Source organism: Oryx dammah, unplaced genomic scaffold, assembly GCF_014754425.2.
Source record: "Oryx dammah isolate SB20612 unplaced genomic scaffold, SCBI_Odam_1.1 HiC_scaffold_28, whole genome shotgun sequence".
Classification (NCBI taxonomy): domain Eukaryota; kingdom Metazoa; phylum Chordata; class Mammalia; order Artiodactyla; family Bovidae; genus Oryx; species Oryx dammah.
The window spans coordinates 66,089,749-66,110,672 of record NW_024070212.1 but is presented as its reverse complement, the minus strand read 5'-3'; the positions used below and the strand labels follow the sequence as shown (position 1 = coordinate 66,110,672).

The 20,924-nt window shown below is 39.8% G+C and overlaps 1 protein-coding gene across 1 annotated transcript in view; it reads left to right on the top strand.

Annotated features, from left to right (window-relative positions):
• Positions 1-20,252, top strand: part of ST6GALNAC3 (ST6 N-acetylgalactosaminide alpha-2,6-sialyltransferase 3) — a 636,542-nt gene extending 616,290 nt beyond the window's left edge. The window contains exons 4-5 of the mRNA XM_040232540.1: positions 16,770-16,877; positions 17,937-20,252. Coding sequence (XP_040088474.1) covers positions 16,770-16,877; positions 17,937-18,123 — 295 coding nt within the window. The 3' untranslated portion in view covers positions 18,124-20,252. The remainder of the gene's footprint in view (positions 1-16,769; positions 16,878-17,936) is intronic.
• The last annotated feature ends 672 nt before the right edge of the window (positions 20,253-20,924 follow it).

Sequence of the window (20,924 nt, the reverse complement as noted above, 5' to 3'; positions counted from 1 at the left end):
CTGGTTTGATCTTCTTGCAGTCCAAGGGACTTCTCCAGCACCACAATGTGAAGGCATCAATTCTTCAGTCCTCAGCCTTCTTTATGGTCCATGTCTTACATCCATACGTGACCATGGAAAAACCATATCTTTGACTATATGGACCCTTGTCAGCAAAGTGATATTTTTGCTTTTTAATACGTTGTTTAAGTACCATAGCTTTCCTTCCAAGGAGCAAACATCTTTTAATTTCCTGACTGCACTCACTGTCTACAGTGATTTTGTAGCCCAAGAAAATAAAATGTCACTGCTGTACAACTTCAAGTGGAGTATAAACTATAAAGTATTGAATGACTATGCTGTATATCAGAAACTAACTAATATTGTAAATTAACTCTACTTCAATTAAATAAATAAACTTTTAAAAAGGCCAAGATATTTTTGGTGACCATCATCCCTTCACTGGCAAATATCCAGTCAGTTTGCAAGTCAGCGATTTATAAATTGGGAAACATTTTCCTAAAGAAACAAATTTTTTAAATGGTGGTTAGATTCTCAGGCTAATCCTCAAAAGCTAATTTAATTCATAATAAAATGGAACTCAACTTCTAATAGAATCCTCAAACCTAACAAGCATTTATAGCAGTGATATTCAACCGCGGCTACACACATCACATTATAATCACCCAGGAAAGCTTTTTTTTTTTAAAGAACTTTTACTAAGTACGAATACCAGAATTTACCGCTAGGAAAATAAAATCAGAATCTATTATCAGTAGCAGTGGTGGTAAATGGAGCTTGGGAAAAGGTGCAGACGATAGAAACAATGCTTCTACAGAGAGTGGTATCAGTGCTGTGTCTGGGAAGTGGAGCCAAGGCTCTGGGGGTAGAGAGTGGGATCCAAGTACTAAAGAGGAAGAAAGGATATCCCTGGGAAAAGGAAGGGATTGGATTGTGGGGTTTAATCCCTAAGTCATGTCTGACTCTTGAGACCCCATGGACTGTAGCCTGCCAGGCTCTTCTGTCCATGGGATTCTCCAGGCAAGAATACTGGAATGGGTTGACATTTCCTTCTCCGGGGGATCTTCCTGACTCAGTATTTGAACCCAGGTCTCCTGCAGTGCAGGCAGATTCTTTACTGACTGAGCTATGAGAAGAGCCCTGGAGATAGGATTGTGGAGTCAAAATCATCACATCAGAGATGTTGGCCTCTGATGACAGTAAAGAGTTTTTCAGAATGAGAAAATGGTGGAGGGGTCTGAAATACTGTGCTCTATCAGCCCAAGGATTGGGGCTGTGATGATGGGGAGGGAGCTGGTAAGAGGCCAGTTAGTTGGCATCACTCACCACTTCCCTTTATCTGGTTCATGAGGCAGGAAGACTAAATTCCCTTCAATCTACTTTCTTATTTTGGAGTGAGGCTTTCACAAAATTTCATGCCTCATATGTCTTCTCTACAAAAAGCAACGATGTAATTCTTTTCATCCTCTTGGCATGATTATGGACACTTAAGACTAAGCAGAGGGAAGGAGAAGAGAGGAGGAATGAAGGGAAGCCAGTTTGTGGGCTCCTAAAATAGGAGCAATTCTGTTCATCTCCTGCTGCTGTTCAACAGCCTTCAGAGTTCAGTAGCTCTTCTTGTCGTTTCTTTGCAGCCTCTTTAGTTAGAAACATAGGCACAGAGTGTTATCACCAACTGGTGAAAGCAAAGATGCAAGGTGGAGGACAGTCTCAACTGTTTTCCTATGTTCTTTTCATTTATATAGCGAGGCGTAGAGATTTCTGACATTCTGTGATTGTTTCAATGTAGGAAAGTCTGTGGAGAAAACAACACTCACATTTTAATCAGATGCTCTCAAATGAGAAGCATTTTCTAAGTACTATTTCATATTTCTTTTGGCATTTTCTAAGATATATTCCTTTTGCTCTGTGTTCTAGTTCCCATTTTATGAAATTTTGTCTACTCTGGAGTCACAAAGTCACTGAGCTTAATGTATACAAAAAAGAGAAATAGACTGGCAGACATAGAAAACAAACTTGTGGTTACCAAAGGGGAAAGGGAAGAGTGGAGGGACAAATTATAGGTAAGGGATTAACAGATATGAACTATTGTATGTAAAATAAATTAGCAACAAGGATAAAATGTATAGCACAGGGCATTATACCCAATATCTTGCAATAACTAGCAAAAATACTGAATCACTATGCTGTACTCCTGAAACTAACACAATATTGTAAATCAATTATACCTCAATAAGAAAAAAATTACTGGCCTAGATGAATTCCAGAGACACATAAATGTCATCTCTTCTGCTGGAAAAAAATGGAATTATTACCATTATCTTTTCTCTGATCAGAAAGTTGGTCCTTAAATAAAAAGACCCAGTACAGGAGAAGTTTTGGTATGGGGAGGTTGTGTATAGAAGGATTTCTTCCCAGGAACAAACTTACTGTAAGTAAACACAACAAACACACAGCTCCTTTCTGCAGTTTGCCAGCCAATCTGTGTATCAACACTATGGGGAAAACACACCTCCATGAAAGAAATTCTTCTCTTCACTAAGCAAGGAGTCTAGCTCAGTTGGAAAAATGTGGATAGACTTCAAACCCTATCCCATCTCAAGAATAGAGATGAAAATGGATTTCTCAGGACTAAAATTCCTGGGCAGAGTTAAATTGGAATAGCATTCTACCTTAGTGGACAAAAATCTTGTTTAGTAAGTGAGACTCCATTAGCTCTGATTGTTTCAAGGAAGATTCCATCACTGAGTCACTTGACTTCGGGTGTTCTGTAGAGCAAACAGATGCGCCACCGCCGCCCCCCCCCCCCGCCCCGCCTTAGGAATCCCTGGGTGCTGGAGTAGAAGAATTAGATCAGTGTGCCCTTTGACACACTGACGATAGCCTATAATTTGGCAAAGATACTGTGCATAAGGTAGTCAATGAAAGTCAGCATGTTGGAAAAATGACAAATAAAACCTCCTTCTCTAAGTTAGATACTTAAATTCTCAGTCCCTGAAGACCTATGTGTCAGTTGTTGCTTCTGACCTTTACTAATTGAATTGTCCTTCTTTAGTGAGCTACATAAAAGCAGTTTAATAGATGAGCATAAAGGGGTACAGCATAACTTTTCCTATTAAAAATAAATATGTGTGTTCGGTCATGTCTCTTTGCAAGTAGCCCACAAGGCTCCTCTGTCCTTGGGATTTTCCAGGCAAGAATACTGGAGCATGTTGCTATTTCCTACTCTTCCTGACCCAGAGATAGAGCTGACAGCTTGTGAATCCTGCATTGGCAGACAGATTCATTACCACTGCACCACCTAAAAGGAGTTAAAGTGAAAGTCACTCAGTTGTGTCCCGTTCTTTGTGATCCTATGGACTGTCCATGGAATTCTCCAGACCAGAATACCGGAGTAGGAAGCCTTTCCCTTCTCCAGGGGATTTTGCCATCCCAAGGATCAAACCCAGGTTTCCCACACTGCAGACAGTCTTTAACAGCTGAGCCACAAAGGGGAATACTGGAGTGGGTAGCCTATCCCTTCTCCAGCGGATCGTCCTGACCCAGGAATCAACTGGGGTCTCCGGCATTGTAGGTGGATTCTTTACCAACTGAGTTATCAGGGAAACCTCACTGTACCAACTGTTCAGTTCAGTTCAGTCACGCAGTCATGTCCGACTCTTTGTGACCCCATGAACCTCAGCACGCCAGGCCTCCCTGTCCATCATCAACTTCCAGAGTTCTCCCAACCCATGTCCATTGAGTCAGTGATACCATCCAGCCATCTCATCCTCTGTTGTCCCCTTCTCCTCCCTCCCTCAATCTTTCCTGGCATCAGGGTCTTTTCCAATGCGTCAACTCTTCGCATGAGGTGGCCAAAGTACTGGAGTTTCAGCTTCAGCGTCAGTCCTACCAATGAACATCCAGAACTGATCTCCTTTAGGATGGACTGGTTGGATCTCCTTGCTGTCCAAGGGACTCTCAAGAGTCTTCTCTAACACCACAGTTCAAAAGCATCAATTCTTTGGCACTCAGCTTTCTTTATAGTCCAACTCTCACATCCATACATGATCACAGGAAAAACCATAGCCTTGACTAGATGGACCTTTGTTGGCAAAGTAATGTCTCTGCTTTTTGATATGCTATCTAAGTTGGTCATAGCTTTTCTTCCAAGGAAAAAGTGTCTTTTAATTTCATGGCTGCAGTCACCATCTGCAGTGATTTTGGAGCCCTCCAAAATAAAGTCAGCCACTGTTTCCACTGTTTCCCCATCTATTTGCCATGAAGTGATGGGACCAGATGCCATGATCTTCGTTTTCTGAATGTTGAGCTTCAAGCCAACTTTTTCACTCTCCTCTTTCACTTTCATCAAGAGGCTCTTTAGTTCTTCTTCACTTTCTACCATAAGGGTGGTATCATCTGCATATCTGAGGTTATTGATATTTCTCCCGGAAATCTTGATTCCAGCTTGTGCTTCCTCCAGCCCAGCCTTTCTCATGATGCACTCTGCATATAAGTTAAATAAGCAGGGTGACAATATACTTGGAACCAGTCTGTTGTTCCATGTCCAGTTCTAACTGTTGCTTCCTGACCTGCATACAGATTTCTCAAGAGGCAGGTTAGGTGGTCTGGTATTCCCATGTCTTTCAGAATTTCCCACAGTTTATTGTGACCCACACAGTCAAAGGCTTTGGCATAGTCAATAAAGCAGAAATAGATAGGTTTTAAAGTCCAATATTCCCCTAAAAATAATTTACCTCAGGATTTATTAAGCCATGTTACTCAAAAAAAAAAAAAAATAGATTCAGATAGGCAGGAAATTGCAGCAAAATTCATCATTCAAACCAGAAGTTCAGGACTGCTTTGTATTTTTGAAATTTCATTATTATGTGTAGCTGGTTGCTTGGCTATGACTGGAGCTGGTGATGATCCCAATGGTACTGGAGATCTTAGCAATAAGCTTGGATTCCCAGTTCTCCTCCAGTGGGATGAAAACATCTCAAGTCTCTGTCTTAATCCTTGTTAAAACTTTTAGTTGTTTAAAAATTATTTTTTTAAAATCTGTAACTATGTGTGGTGATAAATGATAGCTAGACATTGTGGTGACCATTTCAAAGTATATACAAATATCACAGCATTATGTTGTACAACTGAAACTAATATAATGCTGTATGTCAGTTATACCTCAACTTTTCAAAAAGTTATTTTTAAACAGAAATTTTCACTTTGAAAGTGAAACAAGGCTCAGAAAGCATTTTTATCAGAAACAAGTTTGAGTCTGATTCTGTGCTAGAACAATTTCTAAAGGAAAAGCTTGGTTTAACTCAAGTTCCAATTAACTTAAAAAACTAAGGGAAAGTGAGACCTTTCTTTTCTCTTCTAAAAACTAAAAGTGGCAGGAAAAAAATCTCTTATCTACTTAGATATTCTCCTACCTGATTATAACCTTTCATGTTTTTTTTTTTTCTGCCTTAGTCTTAAGGAAAGTATATGCAGAAGGAATTCCTGATAAGAGAACTAGGAGAGAAAGTCAAAACCTTCCTTTAATTACCTTTACCAGGTTAGCAGGGAACAGGCACCTATGCCTTAGGTAGAGAAAGGTGATTAGCATTCAGAATACTGAAGACTACATCAATTTAGGAAAGGCATGATTTCAAGATAAGTTGAAGGGTAAGTTAGAAAGAAGCAACTTATTTAAGCTTAAGTATAGAACTAGGATCAGATCAAATAGTGATAGCTAATAAGAATTAAGGATTTGGTAGAACTGACTCCCTAATTATACCCAGAGTATTAAGTAGACTCACTATGTTAGAAAAGATCTTAGAGGTCAACCAATCCAACTTTAAATCTTCAGTCACAAGGAACAGATGCCTCCTTCAGCTGACACAAGCCAAAGAGGAAAATTTATTAAAATGTTAAGATCCTAGGGCTGAAGGGAAGCCACGCCTGGGGAATGAAGCAAACCTAGGAACTTGATCTTTATTTTTAGGACTTACCCCTTATTTCTTTTTAAAGTTGATGCACGTATCCATGTCAATGGCCTAAAGCCATTGTTTGAACATGACCACAGCTGAAATTCTAAAAGGTGTTTGGAACGTTAAAGCTATTAACACTTATCTATAAAGTGGTGATAATAATTCTTGTGCTAAAAATATAGCTAGATGGTTATAATCTCTCTAACATGGATTAGGTTATTACATACAACTACATTACAGAACTTTAGTGATGAAAGACCTAAAGCCTACCTAGGTCAATCCTCTTATTCTGCCATCAAGAAAAAAAAAAAAATAGGGCCCCCAAAAGAAGAAGCAACATGTTCAAGATTTCCTAGACAGTTAACAGTAGAACCAGAAGAACTGAGGTCTTCTGATGGCTGGCCTCTCAGATCAAAATCACTGCAGATGGTGACTGCAGCCATGAAATTAAAAGATGTTTACTCCTTGGAAGGAAAGTTATGACCAACCTAGACAGCATATTAAAAAGAAGAGACATTACTTTGCCAATAAAGGTCTATCTAGTCAAGGCTATGGTTTTTCCAGTAGTCATGTGTGAATGTGAGAGTTGGACTGTGAAGAAAGCTGAGCACTGAAGAATTGATGCTTTTGAACTGTGGTGTTGGAGAAGATTCTTGAGAGTCCCTTGGACTGCAAGGACATCCAACTAGTCTATCCTGAAGGAGATCAGTCTTGAGTGTTCATTGGAAGGACTGATGTTGAAGCTGAAACTTCAAAACTTTGGCCACCTGATGGAAAGAGCTGACTCATTTGAAGAGACCCTGATGCTAGGAAAGATTGAAGGCAGGAGGAGAAGGGGACAACAGAGGATGAGATGGTTGGGTGGCATCACTGACTCAGTGGACATGAGTTTGTGTAAACTCTGAAAGTTGATGATGGACAGGGAGGCCTTGTGTGCTGCAGTCCATGCAGTCACAAAGAGTCGGACATACTGAGGAACTGAACTGAACGGAACTGTCAGACATGTGATGCCTCGGGAAATGCTGAGAATGATGGTAAACAAGAGAGAGCTTAGTTAAGAAGCTGAGTTCTCTGGTACAACAGTCTTTGGGCAAGTCCTTTACATGTTCCCGAACTTTCATTTGTATAATGGAGATATTAATTCTCCCCAAAGGATGGGGTTGTTGTGAGAATTAAACAAAATGACCTATATATTGCCCTTGGCACAATGTCTAATACATATACATTCTCCATAAATAATAGCAATTATTATTTATCAAAAAATATACTTAGCATTTTGCTGCTTATCAAATAACCCTGAAACTCAGTGGCTTACAAGGACATTTATTTACCACTCATAGATCTGTGATCAGCTGTAACTCTGCTAGATTTCAATGAACTTAGCTCTAGTTTAGGGCTCAGATCTGCAGCCTGGGACCCAGATTGAATGAGCACTCTCTATCTAGGATGTGTTGTTCTCATGATGAAGAGAAGAAATGTAAGAAATGGGAAGCATGTAATACTTAAGAGAACTGTGTCCTTGTTCACTTCTACTAATAGTTTATGAGTCAAAGCAAGTCATTTGGCCAAGCCTAAAACAGTGAGGCAGGAAAGTTACTGACACATGAGCAAGCCATGTGCAAGGAAGAAACAATCAAAACAATCTAGCACAGGAAAGCTGATAGAAAAACTATGGTCATCGAGACAAGGGCCTCTATGGTAGCTTGAAGAGTCTGAAACTAGAAATCACATGGACTATCCATAACACCTCACATCGTCAAAATTATGAGCCATTTAGAAAAACTACAGGTCCAGGGAAGGCAACAGTTATTCAGAGTAGAGACTGGGCACGTGATGTAATCCCGTCTCCAAGAAGCTTCACCGAGTAGAGGAGATGTTGCTGTAGAGAACATTTAGTTCAGCATTTCTTGACCAGAAAGCAACTGCAAAGTGTTCATGTCTTTAAAGCAGCAATAGTATCCATTTTCATGCCCAATAATAATAATTTAAAAACCCTTGGTAAGTTAAATGTTTATGTAAAAACTGTTTCCTTTTTAAGTGCTGCAAGTTGAAAGCCTTTGGGTGTATACTAAGGAAGTCTGCTTGGAGACTACATGGACATTAGATGCATTTGCTCATGACTTGTAACTTAGTTTATAACACAGCTGAACACCACTGGGTACCTCCAATAGACTCACACATTTTTAAATTGTTTTTATTCTTCCTCATATATTGTTTACATTTTTCTCAGTTCTGAATTAATGAGGAATTTAATGAGGAAGTAAAAATATAATTCTGCCATTTTTCCCCTGAATACTTTTGCCAGATCCATAAATTTCCTTCAGCCGAAAAAACTAGGTATATAAAACATCAAGGTATCTCGAATATTTCAAAACATAACGTAAGGAAGATAAATAAATCAGCGTTAGTTGTGCATCCTGTCTCTAACCAATAATTTATTATGGAAATTAAGTACTGATGACGCTTTGAGGTTTGCTCCAGTTTAGAAGGTAGAGCAGAACTATTCTGTGTTCTGGTTACTTGCATACCTCGGTGCAGTCCCATAGCCTGTTCCTCCTGCCTGAAAGATCTCCTCCTGTTCCTTTATCTGCTTGGTCTTTACCCTTAGTCTGCAGCTCAGCTCTTACCTCCTACCTTCCCCGGTTCCCTCCAGCACGATCTGTCGCTCTTCCCTCGGTATTCTCACAACACCTGTAAGGGGATTACTCTCTCGATAGCCCTATTTTTGAAAACAATCACTGAGTCTGTTTCCCTGCCTTGACCTTGAGATGAGATCAAGGGCAGCTTGGTCTTTTCAGTGCCTCACACCTACAGTGCACTCACCAAATCTTTCTTGAATGGATGAGGGTAAGCAGAATCAAAGCTTGATAAGATTAGAAACTGGAAAGGATGTGGGGAGAGCATTTCAGGAAGAAGGAAAATGTACACAAGTCAAGAGATAAAAAGGCAGAATCTGATAGGTACAAGATGTACTAAGGAGCCATAAATGGACCCATGTGACTAGACTTTGGAGTTCAGAAAGAGTAGGGGGGTTACATTTGTTGGGGAAGAGCCCCAAGAGGTACCTGTTGTTTTAGTCTACTTGGGCTCCTATAATAGAATACCATACTCTGGGTGGTTTAAAGAATAGGAATTCATTTTCTAATAGTGTTGGAAGCTGGCAGCCTAAGATTAAGGTGCCAACATGGTCAGTTTCTGGTGAGAATCTCCTTCTGGCTTGTGGCCTTCTTGCTATGTCCTTGTGTAACATGAAGGGAGCTCTGCTCTCTTCCTCTTCATATCAGGACAGTGGTGCCATCAGTAGGACATTAACTTCATGACCTCATGTAAACCTAATTACCTCCAAAGACCCCATCTTCAAACACCATCAAAAAGAGGGTAAAGACTTAACCATAAAAATTTAGAGGGGATACAATTCAGCCAATACTGAATGGTTAAGGATCTAGTCCTGCTTTAATGAAGTGGTCCAAAGAGACCTCCATTATCCATCCGTGTCATTCCTGAGGTTCCATTGTTCATTTAAAAAATTGAATGAAATCCCAGAAATCAACGTTTCCAATTGAAGGGTCTTTAAAGCCCAAGGGCAGGAGCAAAATAACCTTCTAATTTCTGAGATGAATGAACAAAGTAATTTTTGTGAGTGGTATCTTCTATTTCTACAGCAGCCATAAATCATACCTTTGGGAGGTGAACCATTTTACTTTTAAATGTACATTTTGCAGAGAACACAGTCATTTCTTATTATGCTCCTTTTGTACAATTTTGTTGCATTCATCACTAGTCAGAGTCCTGTTGATTTTATGGCAGGAAAACTATTTGTTATATTTACAGTCCAAGTGTCTACTGATTAGCTCAGACATTTTTGCATTAGCTGATCAGGATGGTAGTACAGTCTTAAAAGATTTATGGCTTTCTCCATTTACTCATGGTCCATATTTCATTATTTTCCAGACCTAGACTCCTTTTGTCCAGTGCATTCTTTTAGGAATCTTCCACAGTATGACATTTTTATCCATTTGAAAAGTTTATGTCCATCTGTAAATGATTCAAGCCCAGATGGAGAATTCTGCAACCTGATTTGCAGAAAGTTGTTGCTGTCTAAAGATTTGCTGGGCATGTCCCATTGATAGATAGTACAAATATATACTGTTAATATAATGGGCAAACTCCAGAGTATTACCATAGCTCCCAACTATCGAATGATATACAAAAATATATGACTTGGGGACAGCTGAAATTGTTTCCACACTTTGAGCTCTGCTTCCATTAGACTGGTTCACAATATTAGATTGAATCCCAAGGTGCTACTGATAATCATCAGCTGTTTTTCCTGGCCAGTCTCTTTGTTTAAATATATTCTTTCATTATCCATGTGCTTTTGAAAAAAAATAGAAGAATGTTTTTAATTGAATAATCTGTATTCTGCCAGATACTCCTCCCTAGGAAGGTATATAGAAACTTACTTTACTATTTTTATTTATCCTGCCAGTGTAGTATATTGATGAGAGAACTGAGGTCCAATAGTGTTAAAATAAGATATGAAATATTGATTAAGTCTTTTTAAAAATTCCCTTTTTGCTCCTGAGTATAGCAGATTTCAGCAGAAATGGCTGCCACAATTGTGCTATCCAATAAACCTTCATTGTTGGAAGGGTTTGGATCCCCTTTGGGCTTTGATAAATGATTATTATGCTTTTGAAATTTTCACTTGGAATGCCCTGGGCCTTGTTTGCATTGGATCGTAGAAGAAATGGATTAGAAACAGTAGAAACAAAGGCCCCCAAAGGAACCATTCTGTGAAGAGTCGGCAGCCACAGAGATGGAGGCAACTGGACTCCTCATTCTTGTTCCCTGACACTGGTTTCCCTTCCACATTGCACAGTCCCCGTTGTAGGTTAGGGACTTCCCTTTGGGTTTAGGCCAAGTAAGTATGCTGATTCTTAGGGCTGTGTTGCAAGGTAAGATAATACTTCAGTATACACCAAACCTGAATGGCTTCAGATAGACTTGTCAAGATGCTTGGCTAGGTAAGGCAAGCCAGTGGGACAGTGAGCAGAAAGTATGGGAGTGGTACATAAGGAGAATCTGGAGAGCCTGGATTGGGGTCATAGACATCCCCATGGCAAATCTCTCTCAGCCAAAGATCATGCACCAGCAAGTCGAGAAGTCTACTGTCCTCTTAGAGCTCAGAGGAGCTTGGAACAAAGAGGAATCTGGTGAAATGTGCAAGAGAACTTATTACACAGGGCATACACCACAACAGAGAATTATCGCATCTAAAGCAGGCCAAGATTTAAAAAACCCTGATATAGGGAAAGTGCTATTATTTTGCCCATCAAAGTATAAGCTTCTTGAGTTCAGAATCCAAGTCACTGAGCTAATGGTGCTCAATAATTAGAGTATCCTATGTGTGTACGTATGTTTAGTCACTCAGTCATGAGAGCATTCTGTAAATAGATAAATTCAATGTAAGTCAGCTTTCTTTTGAAAAGTAACCATTTCTGTTTCCTCAGTTCCTCCTCCGAAATTATCCCAAAGGGACATGTCACTCACTAGAAAGTTCCAGCTTGCTAGGCATTAGGAGAAAAACGCTTCGCAGTATGTTTCCAGAAATGAGAAGATGAGGGAACATGCTCAGAAGCAAGGGTGCAGGTGAATGAAGACATTGGGATTGGTAAAAAAATAATAATAATAAGGCTAGCATGTCAGACAACATATACCTGTGACCATGTGATGGCCTTTAGCATCGAGGAACAGGGGTAAACATCGAGGAGCATGGTAGCTTATATTTTATTGGTAATAAAGTAGATGAAAAATCATATTTTAAATGATATGCCTTCAAGCATGTGCTACATCAAGGTGTTGACAGCATCATTTTTCCAAGAGATGAGCAAGTAAATTTTAGCAGTTTCCAAGTGGTAAGTATCTTGATTACCAAGGAGCAGTGGGATGCGAAGTTGGCTGGTGAAAACAAATGATTGATAGCTTCCTTTTAACACTTGCCTTTTTTTTTCCCCCTGCATGGCTCATTATTCTGCTGCATTAATTTAAGCTTTCCTATTGTACTGAATTAGGGGCTAACATTCTCTTATCATCCCTATGGGAATCCTGATTGTTTATTTGTAGGTGACAATAATTGTTTTTATCGATCCCCAATTGTGGAAGGTATAAAAAGTGCCATGGCTGATGGCCAGCTGGTACATAGTGCTATGTGCATGACTGACAAATTACAAGACAATATTTGGCTCAAGAGGTGACCCTTTTGGAATTTTTTAAGGCATCTGATAGTTATCACTAGGTCTCTCCAAGCTAAGAAGCATAAACAATTTCACATATATCAGCTCAAGTCTTTTTGTCGCTGATTCTATTGAACCTTCGAAAGGTCAACTGGGGTGTAAAATTTATACTTCCTCCTTTCTAGTATACCCACACAGCAGAAGAGTTTAGAAATGGTACAGCTACAAGAATTCCCAGATGCAGTGCCATCCAGGCCAACGAATTCCCTTAGGAACCCAGATCATCAGGGCATTTATTTGGAGTGAAGTGAAAGTTGCTCAGTTGTGTCTGACTCTTTGCAACCCTATGGACTATATAGTCCATGAGATTCTCTGGGCCAGAATACTGGAGTGGGTAGCCTTTCCCTTCTCCAGGGGATCTTCCCAACCCAGGAATCGAACCCAGGTCTCCCTCATTGCAGGCGGATTCCTTACCGAGTCACAAGCGAAGCCCCTTTATTTATTTGGAAGAATTCCTCTATTAAACCGGCAGCTGCCATTCTTCCACTGAAAGTATCATTATATGGATATTAGCTGGAAGTATTGAGAAGAAACCACTTTGCTAGCCCAGGCAAGTATTATGGGTAGGAAACCTCATATGATTTTACATCCCAAATATGTCAGAGGCACCAGGGGGGGAAAAATGCAACTCTTTAATTAAATGATGGTTGTAGGACAGGGCACTTGGGGAGTATGAACCTCCTAGTCTGAATCAAATGCAACACAGCTTGCTCGAAGAGCTTTTGAGCTAATTATTATGCTGTCTCTCCAGAAACAAAATAAATCAGTTGAAGCTTAAAAGCCATCGATATCAGAAATGGGGTAAAAATTTCCTTATTAGGTGGAGAGATGGAAAGATCTTTGACCAGAGGCCAAACCCTGAAATTTTTGACTCTCTTTTCCTGTGGTAAAGAGAAGACAAACACAGAGAAATCACTTTGACAACTGTACCCTATTTATCCTTTGAGGGTTCTGCTAGGAAAGCCTGGCTGTTGGACTGTCAGAAACAACTATGTAGGTTGGACCAGAAAGAGCCAGGGGAGCTTATTTTGCCGAGTAGGGGTCCATATGTCTCATGAGCGAGCCTCCCTTTGTCTCGGGGCTCTGATGCTATCTTGGTCCTTAACAGCAACTATGTGGAGGAAACAGTTCCTAGAAAAACACCAACTTGTTTTTAATTTCGTTTTAAAAGAAAACCGATTTGACTTAATTCAGATTTTTTTTTCTCACTCAAATTAATCTTTACTCTCAATGGTAATGATGGTGTGTTTGGTTTTAGACAGCCATTCCAGCTCCTTCTATGAGCAATTGTGTGAAAGAGAAAAATATGGAGCTTCTCTCTCCAAAAGTTGAGGGAAGGTAGCCACCACCACTGCCAGATAAAACTGTACACCCTTTCTATATATACCTCAGGCACTCCAAGGTATTCCCATGTTACAAATGTGCATTTATTGTGCCCTGACCAATTGTGTTATATGCTTGGTAATTACACACCCTACATGCATGGAGCATGGCACTGCCACATGGCTAAAGATGAAAACAGATCGACTGTTGTGGATGATGATCACAGAATCGTTTGATTTTAAAGTGAGAGTAAACCTTAGATAAGTCTTAGTTAAACTATCTCATTTTAGGGAAAAGGAAACTAAGATGCCCCAAAGAAGCTGAGTTGTCCAAAGCTTCACATTCCAGTCATATCACAGCTGGAATGGGAAACCAGATACCTTCACTCAGTTCTTTACTGTGCTTGGTATTAACTCTGAAATACACAGGTTCTGCTTTGTTACCCTATATTGTGATTAATTGCTTTAACATGTGTGGCCTCCCCCACTAGACTGTGTGCTCTTTAAGAAAATGTTCGATACTCATCACCAACTTCTAGTATAGTCAGTAGCACATAATAGGATCCCACTGAATGTTTGTTAAAAAAGGTGAATAAGTGGGTAAATATGTGAGACCTGTCTTTTCTCATCATGTGCAAATAAATGCTGTAATTTTTTATGATCATTACTAATGCTTGGTCAGCCTAGTAATGAAGAATGGATAGGGAGGATTGGAAGGTAGAAAAGTAGAAGGAAAAGGCAAGAAGAGGGGAAAAAATACAATTCAACAGGAAGAATAACTGGAAAAAACTCAGTATGTAGATAAAATTTCTAGATTTGATTTAGGAGCTTTTGGTCAAGACTCTTGTCTCTTCTGGTCTCTCCCAATTTTCAAATGACTTTTTCAGCAGATGGTGCTTTAAGCACTTTTCGTTATTGCTGCTCCTCCTCAGACACTGGAATTGCAGGATTGACTGTAGGTTGCATTGTATTATAGGCAAATTTGCTCTCTTCTATCTTCCCCTCCCTGTGGTATGTCTTCCCACCCATTTGGCACTTGTTCCTAACCCATGCTGTTGCAACTGTTCCTGTCACAGAGGAAAGTGCATGTAACTCAATGTGGTACTGTTTCTGGAATGTTTTCCATTTAGAAGACACACCAGGAGATACAAAGGAAGTCATTTTACATATTGGCATTTCAGACAAATAGGCAGAGGGGGTGGATATAGATGCGCTAGGTTTGTTTCTTTTTGCAAATCAACCAAAGGTGATGAAAATAAAGGCTAAAAATCCAGTTATCAACCCTTGCTGTGAGTTCCTTGCTCCTGAAATGCTTCCCTGTTGAGATTTGATACTAAGTGGTGCCTGTTTATAAAAGAATAAAAGGATTCAGGGTCCTAACTGTAGCACTGTAGTGCTAACTGTAGTCCTGGAGAACTGCAGCAAGGATGTTGGACAGCAGTGGGAAACACTGCTGGCGGGAGCGCCGTACCAGTGGTGACATGGAGGAGGAGAGAGATGAGAGTGCACCAGTTTACCAAGACATCTAGGTGGAAGATTGGAAGTTTAGTCTTTTTTAGAAAGTGGTGCTACACAGCTGCCAAACAACCTGGGATGACCCAGATGCCCCTCTGGGGAAGGTTTTAAGGAGATGGGCAATCATCTGTTTTGGATGGGTTGGGTTGTCTTGGCCAAAGACGAATATGGAGATCCAGCGCTTCATCCAACATTCCCTTGAACCATTTGCAACTTGACAGACTCCTCAAATCAGCACTGATCTAATTTCTCTACCCCTTCAGTTATTCTACTTCCCTTCTCTTCCTTAAACATATGCGCACACATCCTCCTATCTGTGATATTGAACACTTCCTGGAACACTCTTCCATCATATGGTCTGTTGAGCAAGTGGCATCTGTTGCTCATCATCAGGAGTAGAAGTCCAAACACTTCTGCCCCCTGGGTCTTGGTATTGGAGTCACCAAAGAAAACACAACACAGTCAAGCACTGCTTGGAACAGTGCTCTCCTCACATAGAGAAGAGAGACAGAGCAAGGTCGGCTGTAAGAGTGGACCTCAGTGCACAGTCAGCAGGTCCCTCCCAGCCGCTGACACAGGACTGCTGGCCTGCGTGCAACCCTCTTGTACCACAGAACAAAGGACCCCATCCCCTTTTTGCAGGGAACAGTTATAGCAGTGAGGTTGGCCAGGTGCTATATGTCACATAAGCAGAGCAAAGGAGTACACGCTGAGTGCGGAACAGAAGAGGCTCCTCTTACACAAGGTGGTAAGTCCAGCACAGGCTGTGAAAACTCCTGGGTAAGGAAGTGTTCCAGGCCCAAGGCCTATTCTTGTGTGACCAAGAGGGGGTTGAAAGACTGCCCACATGAGGCTGCCTTCCCAGTAGGCCCATGTGGTTTCTTCCCATTCACCTCTCCTGCCCTCTCTTTTCCCCATATCTTTGTGTCTATTATCAAAAAGGCCTTCCCTGATCAACCTTTATAACATAGCCATCTTCAGATATAATCCTCTAGGCTCTGTGAAGACAAAAAGCCTTGTTTTGATACTTACTGTGTTTATATATCTGTGTCATCTACAGCAGTGATGGACACATAGTAGGTGCTCAGTTAAAACATGTTCAGGAGATTGGTAACAGGTCTTATAAAGGAAAAATCTTGTCTCATGATGCCAGGAAAACGGTGAAGGAAAACTTTTCAAATGCTTTCACAGACCAAGTCATTCACTCACACTGCATCCAATTTTCACTTAGGAGCCCAGCAAGCCTCCAAGAAAGTGATATGTCCAGGTAAGTAAGATAACACCATTCAGCTCCCATCAGGGCTCCAAGCAACTTGAGAAAACCTGTTCTCTGATATACTGCACTAATTTGTGTCTTACGGAAAGTCAAATAAATTATTTCTCACCTGAAGAGAGCAGGATTATTTGACTCCAGATATTTACCATATGGCTTCTCTTCCATACAACATAGCTTCTAGGCTTAAGGTAGTAAGAGTGAAAGCATGCCTATAAACTATTCAGAGATAATTCAAAATAAGTGTGTATCTTTGACAGATCGTCAAGTTGCCTTATGTTTTTTCCTGATAACAAGTGCTACGTTTTTGATAAAAGGGTGCTCATTTCTCATCACGCTCTGCTGTTGCTCTGTGTGTGTCTTCTGTGTTGTTTTGTTTGTTATTTGTTTGTTTTCATTCCCCCCACAGAGTCCAGTCTGGCTCTTATCTCAGCACGGGGTGGTTCACCTTCATTCTGGCCATGGATGCCTGTTACGGCATTCACGTCTACGGGATGATAAATGACACCTACTGCAAGTAAGATCACAGGAAATTATTTTTATGCATCTCCAATTCTGATATCTTGTCAAAACATCACAATTCATTTTAATACCATAAATCTGAGAAACAGATAAAGCAACAATTTTTTCCTGGCATGCTTTGCTGACATGACATTTTATTGTCAGTGCATCAAGTTGTGACTTTTAGGGATGATAAAAAGAAAACTATTTACCGCAGTCTAATGTCAAATGTCAGAAGGAACATTTTTCCCTTAGCCTGTGGCATGTCAGGGACTTGTGGCTTGAAAATACAGAACAGGTTCAATGGTTATTTAATTTGCAGAACAGGTTTGTAGTTTCTGCTGCTATAATGGTTGATGAATGGCTATCTACTCAATGGTTATATTTGATCTTAAAGGACGAAATGTCCTGAAGCCTCTGAGAAGCTGATACCTTAACAAGAATTCCTGGAAATTATATTTCACTGCTAAGTGAGTAATCTGTCAGATCCCTATTTAAAATGCGTGTGTTTATCCACAGTATATCCCTGCTGGTAGGATAGTTTCTAATTAGATAATAAAACAAACCTTCCATGCTTCATCAAGGTAATGAAATAGATTTCCCTACCAACAATTGGCACAGTATCATTCAGAGAGTGTTTTAATCGTATTGTCAAATGGTACCTAAGCCACAGTCTTCATAATCAAATATTTCTACTCTAACTATAAGCATAATGGAACACAGATGAACCAAATATCTTACTCTGAAAATCATTAAGCTTCCTCAAGCTCTGCTAAAGCAATCAGGTTATCCAAAGTTTGTTTCCATTATACACCATTTCCTCCCTCAAAGAATGGCTCTATGTTTGCGTATAATTGGTGTGATGCATAAATTTTATTTGATTTATTAAAGCACTAAGGACCTAGTGTGTCTTTCTAAAAGCTTTTGTGTATAATAGCTTTTAACTGAGTTCATGGACAAGAATAAGGCATGGGTTTGCAAGTAATGCATTTACTGGGGACATAATGGATTCTAATAAATGAGTGCTTCATTTTTCATCTCTGTCTTTCTCTCCTTTTCTTTTTTTCTTTTTTAGGACAGAAGGGTATAGAAAAGTCCCCTACCATTACTATGAACAAGGAAGAGATGAATGTGATGAATATTTTCTTCATGAACATGCCCCATATGGGGGGCATAGGTTTATCACTGAAAAGAAAGTGTTTGCTAAATGGGCCAAGAAACACAGGATAATATTTACACACCCAAACTGGACAGTGTCTTGATGATGGCTTTTCTGACCTTGCCACACCACTTGACATGATCATGATGCTGAGATTGTGATGCTAACAATGCTGATGCTGATGATGGCGATGATAAAGACAACAACGATGATCAAGTTTCTGTACATTCTCAGATATGGATGGTGATTCTACCTGTAATTTGAACTTGGGATTTTGTGGAGGCTGGTTGTGCTCATTACGTTCTTTCTGAAGGTTCAACATTACATATTGCACTTTATAATTTAACTGGAATTGAAATGAAGGCCAGTAATATGACAACAGTGACCTAAGAAATTGGAAGATTATCCTTCAAGATAGCTGCCCAGGGTTCTTGGATGGTGAATAACTTCCAAAATCCCTGGGATTGACCTCATGAGGCAAGGTTACTGACTCTAGTCTCTTGAGCCTGAGCAGCTCCAGCATCTTGAAGAATGGTTGATTGTCAAACACTGACCCAAGAAATGCTCTCTGGGTAAACTTGCCACAGTGACAGCTTGGCTTTGGGGCAGGGAAGAAATCTCTTTCTGACTTCCCCTCTTCCTACAGTACCTCCAACAGATAAAGCCTCAGGCCATTTCCTTATTAACGAGGAAGATACCATGGATACCCTACCCATCAGGATTACTTGACTATCTCAAACACTTCGTTCAGAGTGGGCCAACTAGCAAACCTTGATGAATTTCTACTCTCATCACCATTCTTACTACCCCCCCCCAAATATAACTAAACATATTACTAGAATGACCTGTATTAATGTTTAGTTATTTTTGGTCAAGTCCTAAATATTTCAGAAAGCTATTTAACATATAATATACCAACACTGTAATAACATATACTGTGAAAACATTCTTAAAACATAACCAAAAGGGTTTACTAACTCTACTCCAACATCCGACAACACAAAATTTGATGCTTTTTAAAATCATGAAACAGGGAAAGCAAAGCATATTTTTACATCAATTTGTATCCTACCATACTTCATAATATATATTTGTATATTCAAATTTCTATTTTATAGGCCCAAGATGTATCTCTCCACACATTACATTATCATTGCCAAGTGCCAACTGTTAGACATGGAGAGGAAATGCTTTCTTGTATTTAATTTGACTGGAGCTTTTGCCTTCTTGGGGGTTTATCTTCCCCAGAGTGTATCAATTGCTATACCACAATAACACAATAATAATGACCTTGATGTCCAAAGTGCTTTGTCATGTAGAGTCTTTCACGTATGCTGTCTCATGTGACACCCGTGGCCACCCCATTGGGCTATTGCCTACACATTCTGACATATTAGCAGATGATCTATACTTTGTTAATTGCTCTAATATATTCCAGGTTGCTCCCCTTGCTAATATTTGTATAGAATAGCATTTGTGTAGACTAGCAACCAATTGATTTCAGTGCCAAATAAATGTATTATATCAAGATTATGCAGAAAGTATCCCAAGGATGGTCTTGGCCATAGACTAGGAACCCTGTGAACAAAGGGTACTTTTGATAGTTTTCCCATGACTCCATTTAGTTGGGGAAAAGATGAGGTAAAGGGACAACAGGAAAGAATAGAAGTCAAGAAATATAGTTTCTTGTCTCCATCTTAAGATTACTTTGTTCTCCAGACACTTGTTGCTTGTCAAGTATTAGAGGGTTAAATTACTGAGAGAGGAGCTCAGACCAAAGACATCCTTACCAGTATTCAGAGGACAAAGCTGGGCTCAACTCACAGCCTGTTTTGGAGGCTGCAAGTGATGATACTTTTCACCTCAGGAGCTCTCTGTAGGTCTCCACCAGTGCTAAGACCCACCATTAGCTGTCTTTAAAATGGGTCCTCTTGTGCAAAATCCTCTTTCCTGTTCTCTTCTGCCATTTCAATACCTCAGTACTCACATCCATAAAAATGACCAAGTGCCACTATCATTGTTGAAATTGTTATTGTTGTTTTTCTTTTGCTGTTTCCTCATGTGATTTTCAGTTGTATATATGTTAGTTTCTGCAAGCTAATGATGGATAGAAATGCTCACTCAAAGAAAAATAAACAGATGAAAATGTCACGGTTGTAATACAGACTGTTTTTCCCCCCTGTTGTGATATAGAAGTTCCACTTTTAAATAAAAAGGAAACCTTGGTTATCAGAGTGTTTCAAGAAATGACATAATGTAGTTGATTTAGTTTTCTAGTAAATAGAAGGCCAACCCTATTTGTTTTACTGAGAAACTTCAAAAAACATCCGTGTTCTCCTGCCTCACTGTGGTGCTCTGTGATGGAGACTTCTGCAAAGCCCTGTATGCCTCACTCTGTGATGGTAGATATGTGTAGAATAGGCAGTGTTTCCTTTGGAGGGGTAAGGAGGGGCCTCCTCTTCCCTTTTTTTTCCTTAAACCCCAGTTTTACACTTTTTATTGTTGTCTCTTATCTCCTTTTTCCCCTAAGACTGGGAAACAAAAATCAGATTATTCTCATTGTGTAGGCCTAATTGAATGACTTCCAGTGCCATCATCATTTTGATAGAATTACGTGACTTATTTTTCTTTGCGGTCTTAACTTTCTCTGCTTCCATTTCCTGTTCTTCTTTTTAAAATTATTTTATTATTCTCATTGTTATTTTATTTATTTCTACTTTTTGGCTATGCCCCGTGACATGTGGGATCTTAGTTCCCCGACCAGTGATCAGACTTGCATCCCCCGCACTGGAAGCATAGAGTCTTAAATGCTGGGCTACCAGGAAAGTCCTGTTTACCTTCAGGTTTCTACTGCTAGTGGAAATACAAAGTCTAATTTGTCCTATGTTGAGAAATTTTCCACTT